This window comes from Belonocnema kinseyi, chromosome 3 (genome assembly GCF_010883055.1).
Source record: "Belonocnema kinseyi isolate 2016_QV_RU_SX_M_011 chromosome 3, B_treatae_v1, whole genome shotgun sequence".
NCBI classification, from domain to species: Eukaryota; Metazoa; Arthropoda; class Insecta; order Hymenoptera; family Cynipidae; genus Belonocnema; species Belonocnema kinseyi.
In genome coordinates, this window is record NC_046659.1 from 86,122,435 (window position 1) to 86,132,712 (window position 10,278).

Consider the following 10,278-nt stretch of genomic DNA (forward strand, 5'->3'; position numbering starts at 1 on the left):
CAGTTTTAATCAAAGGAAAAAATGCTCCGATTTCTCTTGGTTCGCCAATATTTTTCACGGTCAATGAAATTAAACAATTACCATTTTTAAGCTAAAAATATTTCCATTTGAAGTAATGAAAACTGAGCTGCCAATTAAAGCCCTCAAAGTGGATTTCTTGAATTTTAAACTTTTAAATTTAAAGTTTAAACGTTCTTTAAATATAAATCCACGTTACCGTTTTTTATGTCGAAAATGAAAGATTCAATCAATGAATTAACATTTTTTCAAAATGATATTTATAAATATTAGGTAATTGTTCTTTTTCTTAATTAAAACATTTCAAATTGAATGGTTTAAAAATGGAATATTTCAGACAGAAACTATATTTGAAATTTAACAAATGCCTTTAACTATGAATATATTATTTTTTAGCTCTTTTTAAATTGAAAATAGTTGTTAAAGTTTCAATCCGGCGTTTACATTTGTTTAACTATTAAGTTACAATTTAATTTAAAAGATCATTAATTAATTTATATTTACAGTTGATCAACTAAATGGTTTTTTTTTTTTTTTTTTTTTAATAAAAAACCTTCGATTTTAAAAACTTCTAATTTTAAATTGTTGAGGTCCTTAAAACTGCATTTAAATATTTTTTAACTTAAAATGTACGCCTAAAAATTAAAATCTGAAATGGACAGTTTTTTAAATTACGCATTTTAAACTGAATTATATCATAATTGAACAAGACAATAATTTAACTAATCCAAGTTTTTCTAGGCAGATAAAAATGCCCTGATAATTCAAGGATTTTCAGGTAGGACAGACACCCCTGTATATGCATAATGATTTTCCTATAAAATGCAAAAAATGATACGAAATTCATTTCAGGTCTGAGTATACTGATTTTCCGATAATATTCTTTCGCGAGGGTATAATAAAGTCAACAATTTGATTTCGATGGTAGACAATTGTGGAAATTGACTTACAGCTGTGACGGACGGAGTGGCGATGTGAACGATGCACTTGATGTCTGGTCTGGCAGCGTGTATTGTGGAGTGCAGTTGGAATCCTGTCACATGAATCCCAAAATTTGTCGTTCCTTGCTCCACAACCGCGCCCTGCATATCGACCTTGACTAAGCTGGAAGCCGTGACTTCGTGATACAGCAATCCGTATGGGTTCACCAAAAAATGTTCTTCGTCTTGGTTGAGACGTGCGGTGATTTGGCCACCAACTCCTTGCGTCCATCCATACAAATCCAATAATCTGAAGACTGCAGCGAGCTTGCAGCGCAAAAGTTTTTCGCCTTTTGCATAACCCATGCTTTCAACACCGCGAATATCGTTGATAGGCACGACACAGTTTGAATCTGCAAATAGGATTGGTGAACGTTGAAAAATATGATTAAAAAATTGCATATTTTTTTTCACGGTTGCCGCAAAAATTAATTAAAAAATTCCCTGGGTCAAATTTAAATAAAAATATTTCAAATTTATTTACTTCAACTAAGAAAAAATTACGTTTCTCTCATTAAACAGGAATATTCAATCCAAAAGGGCGAATGTTCAATAAAAACAATGGAATTTTCTACGAAAAACGATGAATTTTAAAGAAAAAAAGTTGAATTTGGAATCAAATGATCGAACTTTTGAACCGAAGAGATTAAACTTCAACCAAACGAATTTTCAAATAATAGCTGAATCTTTAAATAAAAAAAAAGAGATAAAAAAAAGATAAATTTTCTACAAAACAATTGATTTTTCAACCCTGCGAATATTAATTTTCTACTAAAAAGGCAAATTTTAAATAAAATAGTTTAATTTTCAACTAAAACCATGAATATTCAAACGAAATAAATTCTTTTTTAACAAAGTAGTTTAACTTATAGCCAAGTATTTGAATTTTCAATTTAAAAAAATCAATTTTTAACAAAAAAAATTATTATATTTCAATCTAAAAAAAATTATTTTCTAATTTGATATAAAAAAAAGTTTAATTTAATAACAAAGTTGAATTTTCAAACAGAATATTTGAATCCTCAACCAGAAAAGATTAATTTTCAACCATACAGTTCTATTTTTTAACAAAAAGATTCAAATTAAAATTTAAAAATGTCAAATTTACTTCTTTTAATTAGAAAAATTACTTTTCTACCATGTAATAAGAATTTTCAATCCAAAAGGTCGAATTTTCAACAAAAACAGTAGAATTTTCGACCAAAAAATATTACTTTTTTTTTAAAGAAAGCTGAATTTTCTATTATATGGTAGAATTTTCAAAACTAAAAAGATGAAACTTAAAAAAAGAAACAGTTGCATAATGAACAAAGATCAATTCTAAACCAAATAGATGAATTTTCAAACAACTAGTTGAATCTTCAAATTAAAAACAATAAATTTTTAACCAAAAATGAAAAAGTTAAGTTCTCAGTAAAAAACTAAATTATCAACAACCGAAAAAAGTAATTTTTATCAAATTAGTTCAACTTTTACAAAAAAACGACAAATTTTCTACAAAACAATTGGGTTTTCAACCTGCATATATTAATTTTCGAGCGAACAGTCAAATTTTAAACAAAATAGTTTGATTTTTAACCAAAGAGATCAATTTTCAACTAAAACGATGAATGTTTAAAGAAATTATTTTTTAACAAAGTGTTTTAACTTTGACCCAAGTAGTTGAACTTTAAAAAAAAAGAATGAATTTTTAATTGAAATTTATTTTTTAAATTAACATTAAAAATAGATTAATATTATAAAAAAAGGTAAATTTTTAAACAAAATAGTTGAATCCTCAACCAAAAAGACTAATTTTCAACCAAACATTTATATTTTTCAACAAAAAGATTAAATCTCTACAAAAGAGGATGACTTTGTCAAAAAATGGTGAATTTGCAACCATATTATAAAATTTTCAACTAAAAATATAATCCTGAGAAAGCAAATAAAAAAATGGAAATAAAAGGTAAATAAATTATTAAAAATATTATATCAGGGTAGCCCACAAACTTCCTTTTCAAAATGCTCTAACTTTTCCCTGACCAATGAACAATATTCAAAGGCCAAACTTACAATCTTGTATCATGTTTAACGTAGAATATTTAATAAACAAAACAAAAAAAAAACATTTTAAAATGTATTGTCCTTTACAGTTTTTAAAAGTGCTTCTTATAGAAATTCCCTGGTATATGCAAGATTAAAAAAAAATTCATGCCTTTTGTCTGACCTATAAAATTCCCATGTCTTTCTCCTAAATTTTAGGTTTTCCTGACTTTTGGCAACCCTGTTTTTTATTCTCGTAATTTTTGTGAATCACAACTAGTTCAGAACTTACTTTTGAATACATTGGCGTTGAAACGAGCTCCCTGCGGACCCATCATTTCTGAAATTTGTTGCAAAAGGCCAGAAGGTCCTGAGCCGTCCTTCATTTGTGTTTCGATAATACGTTCTAGTTCTTCTCTGAAGAGCCTTGAGTTCATCATCATCTCCACTCTCTTTCTCCTCTCCATCTCTCGCATGTCCTGCAAAAATAGGAAGTTGATTTTTCTTAATTTTTTGCCAATAAATTGGTTCTAAAAATGTAAATTTTTTTCAAACTTACTGCGTCGATATCGGCAGGCCTCATCTTGCTCTTTTCTTCCTCTGTCAGGCCATCGACGACTCCATTAGTGTGTGGCTCGGAGAGCTCTGGTTGACTTGTGTCCGCCATTTTTTGATTTTTACCAACTAATACTGTCTGCAATCGAAAAAAAAAAAGTTACATAATTAACACTGCATAATGTTTCTAGCAATCATATTTACTTCCCGAACAAATTTCCTGTTACGAAAAAAATCAACATGTGGCATGAGGTAATAAAGGAGACTGATTTATGCACCTTCAAACAATATTTTTCCAGTTGGCATAAATCTTCAGTGCGTCTAGTGAACAGGCCATTTGAAATTCTCGATTTTTTTCCCGCATATCATCCCCCCCCCCTCCCCGACCAATTTAAAGACTACTTTTTGTAAGTTGTCTCAAAAGAACTTTTATAAATGGGAATTTTAGCAATATAGATATAGAAAATATATCTTATTTTGCATTCAAAAGAATTTGATCAAATTTATAATAATTCCAGGTAAATTTTAACGAATTCAAAATACATTTTTTTAAACTCATTAATTATCTAAAATTCGAGTGAATTTATAGCAACTTCAGGGAAACAAGAAGAATGCCATGAAACTAATTAAAATTCGAGGTCAATTAAAAAAATCCAAAATATTCCACTGATTTCAGTAGAATTTGGAAGAATTCAAAGGAATTCTAAATAATTTTTAAAAATACCCAAGAATTCAAGGAATGTTAAAAAAATTCAGGGTAAATTAAGAAAAAACTCATTTTTGTTTAAATCCATTTAATTGGTTAGAATCCAGGAAATATAGAATTCCAGTGAATTAAAAAAGGTTCAGACTTTACAAAATCAAGAGAGTTGTAAAGAATTCAAAACATTTAAAAATATTTCAAGCTGAATTTCAATAATAAATTCAAATGAGTTGAAATAATTCTAAAATAGTCCACTGATCATAGTGAAATTGAAAGGGAATTTAGAAAAACTCAAGAGAATACAAGGGAATTAAAGAAAATTCCAGGAAATTCATAAGAATTTGAAAGAATATAATTGAACTAAATTTTTACAATAACAAAGTTTCAATTGAATTAACTATAATAGTTGTGAACAGAATTCAGAAAAAATCCAACAAAATTTAAGTGAATTGAAACATCTTTTTTAAACCGATGAATTAAATAAAATACGCGTGAATTTAGAGAAACATAGCGAATATAGCAAGAGTTTCAAGAGTTGAAAAATAATGCAAAAATATTCAAAAATTTGATGAAGCCCAGCAATACATGGTGAATTAAAAAAAAACTACAAAAGGCAATTAATTGTGTTCAAATAAGCTCGAAAGTGACTCAATTCGTAAGAATTTAAGTAAATTAAACAAGTTCAGGTTAAATTAAAAAATTCAAGACAATTTCAAATAATTCAGGATAAATTAGTAAGATTTCAGGGTGAATCGCAAACGATTTCAATTTAATTGACAATTTGTTTGTAAATACAAAATATTACATTGATAGCATTAAAATTAGAATGAATAGCAGTAATGAATAAGAATCTGATAAAATCCATAAGTATTTAAAAGGTGAAGTAAAAAATAAAAAATCCAATCAATATTCCTTGAATTCAGTGTATTTCAAGGGAATTTTAATAAATTCAGGATTAATTCAAAAGAATTCAATAGGAATTAACAAAAATTCAATAAAATGGAGAAATATTGTGTTCTTTGCTCTAACTTAGTCAAAGAAGCGACGAAAAAGTAATTTGAAAAAAGTGATTAAAAGTGACTAGTTTATCGATGATTGCTTAAGTTTTTAAAATGTTAATTATACGAGAATGAACAGTTTTTATCTTAAATAGATTTAAAACTATCGGAATTATTTTTAACATTTTTAAAGAAGATTCTGCGAAAGTAGCTTTCCTAAATTTTAAATAAAATCTAATGTAATAAACATTTTTTAATATCCTTTAAATAATTTTAAAGGTAAATTTCTGTAAAACCACATCAACTTAACACCCTTATTATGAAAAATTTTACTTGCATGGTGCAATATATTTAAAACTGAAGCAAAAAACAATTAAAAAAATACTTTTTCTGCTAGTTTATTTTAAATATATATTTGATTTTTATTATTTAATTTCCCTAAAGATGAAATGTCTTTAAATTTCTCCAACAAACATTGAAATTTGCAATATTTTTTGCAATATCTTCTTAGATAATTGACAAAATTTTTTTTGAATCCTGACTTCTTTCATAGAGAATTATGATACCCTTTAAACGACTTGAAGGGAGAAACAATGAAAAGAGGATAAAGTATAAAAAATAGGACTTGCGACAAAGCTAAAAAATTCCCATTGTTTTTCGGGTTTACTGATCCGCTGGACACTCTGATTTTTTAAAGGCAACTCACCACTTTAGAGTCATTTTCTTGTTCGGTTTCTGGATACACTAAAGTATTTAACAAGGCCCGATTTACAATATTCAAACACAAAGTAAGATGGAGCATTGCTTATTAGTCTATTTTTCGTTCTGAAAATTATTCCTCCTAATTTTTATTTTTAGTACACGATATTTATAAAACTGTGTGAAGAGTTTAGCTCCGTAATCAATTATATAAGAAAAACAGACTCTGAAAACAATTTTTCTTCTGTTTTTAAAAGTTGAACAAACGAATAATTAGTGAATATTAAAATAACAGAAAACTAATCTTGATTCGCTGTTTATGAAACATCGCCGGGAACTAACTTTTGCGTACTACAAGACATACTCGAGACTGCTCTTATATTATCATCTGCAAACAATTAGGAATATTTAAAGTGCACTTCACATCTTGTGACGTAACTAACTTTCCAGGTGAGACCATCTTCCTGCTGCATTTTTTTAGTATCACAAAAACTTAAACAAAATGTTATAATTACTCTGCAGGTAATTTTTTAAGCAAGTTAAAAATAAAAAAACCAACTAAAAATAGTTATACTCCTTTACTATTACACTACATTAAAACAAAAAGTCTAATTATTAGGAACAAGGCATTTGCTACTCATTAACTCGATTTGATTACGTTTCGTTTTTTATCGATTCCTTGTGCTGCGACAATGCTACACGCCTTTTTATGAACCATGACGTAATTAAATGAATTGAAAGAACTGACAAGTGTTTTGCAACTTAAGTTCTATGCATCCACTTTAAAAAAACATAGCAATACCGTTAAATAACAAGCTGCTCGCTACAAAATTGAACACATTTGTTGTGTAACACTCAACATCTTTTACGTAATCTGATGTAATTTGATTTGATAAAAAATTAACTTTTTAAGATTGCTATTATTTAGTAAATACAAAAATTATTATTTTTTTTTTTTGGTTTAATTAGAGGTGAATATGATCGGAAGTTAATTTCCGTGTACAAAATGTAAAAACTTGGAGGAAACAGGTGCAGAGGCAGCTGCTGGGCACCGGTGAGTTCCTTTGTATTTTTCGAAAAGATCTCAACTCGATGCTTTTTAATTAATTTTCAAAAATAAGTATCAAAATGTTCACTCGAATTAAAAATTTATACAGTACACACTGACAGCTGTCCTAATTTTGTTTAATTTATATAAGTTTAATATAAATAAGAAATTACGTTTAATAATTGATTACATCTTACACACACTTTTATGAGATTCGAGTACAAGAAAATAAACCAAGGGTATTTTAAAATACGATAAAAAAGGTGGTTCGATTAGTTTAGCGCGTAAATTTTGAGTAAATCGAGAGGCGAAAGATCCGGAAAATGTGACACGGTTGCCGCATTTTTTTTTAGAACATGGAGCCTAAACAGTAACTCGAAAAGCTTCCGAAAGACTAGTCGACAATATGAAGAGCTCTGGCATCCAGTCTGGTTTTGTTACATCACAGGTTTGACCTACTACAGTCACGGTTCGCACCGGTTCAGACATTTGCCAAACGCTAATCAATCCATTTAGTACTTTGTACGATCAAAGTTTAACAGCAATTAAATGATAATTAATCTTTTCGTTAGCATCCTTTCTTCCTTACAATGGTCCTACCAGCGGGATTCAATAATTTCGAAAAAGTGACTTTTGTATCCAAATAAAAGGAGCTATAACTACTAAAATACTGGTCAATTTTAAATAGGTAAAATCTTTAAAATCTTTAATTAAAAACGCTTCAATTCTGAAGAATTTATTCACAAAAAATGTGCTACATTTATAAGAATACTAGTTTTTAAAGATTTCAGATTTAGAAGAGAATTATAATTCTTTGATGAAACATCCGATAATTTTTGGTCATAAGAATTACAATTATATTGAGAACGGACAAGTTTGTGAACAAAATCGTAATTCTGAATTTGAACAGGGAGTTTTTTTTTAATTCCCTTCTTCTAAGTCAGTATTAACATAATACCCTAAATATAAAATCTAATGCTTTGCGGAAATTGCCTGTCCTAAAGTGAAACTAATAATTCTTTAAGGAAATTCCCTGTTCCAAGTCACAATTACATTTATTCCCAAAAATTCAAAGTTCCAAGTCAGAATTGTACTAATTAACAAAATTTTCTATTATAATAATTCAGAAAAACATTAACTTCCTTCTTCTAAAACTTTGAAGAGGAAAGTTTTAAATTCTTAAAAATGTTTACTTGCAAAAAAAAAGAATTTTTAAATTTAAACAAAATCTGATTTGAAACAAGGAATTTTAAAAGTCTGAGGAATTCTAACCTGAAACAGGTATTGTTTTTGTAAATTCCCTTTTTATAAATCAGAATTGAAATTATTTTACAAAATTCCCCGATTTATGCAAAAATTTTAACGAAATTTCCTGTTTCAAAGTCAAAATTAAAATTAAAAAGTGGAATCCTAAGAGTTACTAAAGTGAATCAATCATTCTTTAAGAAGATCCCATATAAAAATCTATAATTAAATTTATTTCCAAAATTACCTGTTCCAAGTCAGTATATTTATTTTTTAAACTTTCTTTTATAATTCAGATATATAGTGAATCTTTTTTCCCCCAAATTTGGAAAAGGGAAGTTTTAAATTGTGACAAAATTTCCTCTTCTAACGTGAACCTTTAATGAAAATTATTATTCTTTACGGAAATTCCCAGTTGTATGACAGAATTATAATTCTTTTAGAAATTTTCCTATTCCAAAAAAAATTAATTGAGGAAACTGCCTGTCTCAAATTTATTATTATAGTTCCTTACTAAAATTCTCTGTCCTCGAGTAAACAATGTAATTCTTCATAGAAATTCCCTGTCCAAAAATCGTAATTCTTTCAGAAAATCCCCTATACAAAGTCATAATTAAATTTATTTCCAAAATTGCGTATTCCAAGTTAGTATTATATTTATTTGTTACACTTTCTTTTACTATTCAGAAATATAGTCAATCCTTTTTTCAAAAATTTAGAAGAGGGAAGTTGCAAATAGTGATGAAATCAGACTTGAAACCGGGGTTTTCTTTTTGCGTTCTTCTAAATAATTCTTCAAATTCTTTCCCGAAATTCCCGTTCCAGGTTAAAAGTTTCCTGCTCTAAGACAAATTATAATTCTTTACCGAATCTCCCTGTGCTAAAGTAAAAAATTACAATTATTACCGAAATTTCCTGGCCTTCAATGAAAATATTCATTCTTTACGGAAATTCCAAGTTCTCTTTTAGATTTATAATTCATTTAGAAACTTTCCTCTCCCAAAATAAAAAATCTAATTCATTGCGGAAACTGACTGTCTCTAAGTTATTTTATAGTTCCTTACTAAAATTCTATGTCCTCAAGTAAAAAATGCAATTCTTCATAGAAATTCCATGCCCAAAAATTAATATTATATTTCTTTACTCAAATATTGTAAGTAGCAACTTAAAGTGATAATTCTTTTCGAAAATACCCTATTCCAAGACAGCATATTTGTAATGCTTTGCATGATTTTTGTTATTTTCCTTTTATTTATTTCCTATCCCAAATCAACATTTTAATTATTTTGGGAATTTCGTATTCCAAGTGTGAATTTTTTTTTTTTTAAACAAATTTCCTGTACCAAATCAGAATTAGAGTAAGAAAATATTTGGAACACTTTTAATTTGCATTTTTAGTACGCTCCGAATAAACAAAATTCCTAGTCATTTCTGGGCTACGTAGACACCCTGAATATTGAGAATGAATGATTTGATTCTATACAATAAAGTATTTTAAAGAAAACATTCTGCTGCATTTTTAAGGCTTCCTAATTTATAATTTTAGACTAAAAACAGAAAAGAAGTCTGTGAAAAATGTATATAGCTGCAGTAGATTTGATTACCTCGTTTACTTTCTGGAATGGTTATTTCTAAACTCCTGTAATTTGATCACTCACCTGAAACAAAAATAAAACGGAATGATTAGAAATAAATTTTCATAACTTAAATAATGACTCTGTCAATTAAAGAGAGTATAGAAACGGCAAAAATTAGGATCAAGGTAGGCAAATAGCCCTTTGTTCGAACACAAATATATATATATGTTTTGTTTTAAATACTTAAAAGATTCCTAAATTGGAATAGAGAATTTGGTTAAATACATTTAAATTACAATTCTTTACGGAAATTCGTTAGTCCAAGTTGCAATACCAGGTGTATACATATGAAACCGGTATTTTTTCAAGAAAAAAACACATTTATTTCAAGAGAATGATAACAAATATTTTATTCAAAGTATACGCCCTC

The 10,278-nt window shown here is 27.8% G+C and overlaps 1 protein-coding gene across 13 annotated transcripts in view; it reads right to left on the reverse strand.

The window, feature by feature from the left end:
• Window positions 1–10,278, reverse strand: part of LOC117170314 (protein hu-li tai shao) — a 132,232-nt gene that overhangs the window by 48,982 nt on the left and 72,972 nt on the right. For 3 of the 13 annotated variants that reach the window (XM_033357010.1, XM_033357007.1, XM_033357009.1), the window contains exons 1-4: window positions 5,986–6,268; window positions 3,583–3,717; window positions 3,316–3,502; window positions 969–1,351 (exon numbers count right to left, since the gene is read on the reverse strand). In XM_033357010.1, coding sequence (XP_033212901.1) covers window positions 969–1,351; window positions 3,316–3,502; window positions 3,583–3,717; window positions 5,986–6,081 — 801 coding nt within the window. In that variant the 5' untranslated portion in view covers window positions 6,082–6,268. Of the gene's footprint in view, window positions 1–968; window positions 1,352–3,315; window positions 3,503–3,582; window positions 3,718–5,985; window positions 6,271–9,875; window positions 9,930–10,278 lie in introns of those variants that run through there. The other 10 variants (XM_033357003.1, XM_033357004.1, XM_033357005.1 and 7 more) reach the window with 6 other exon arrangements.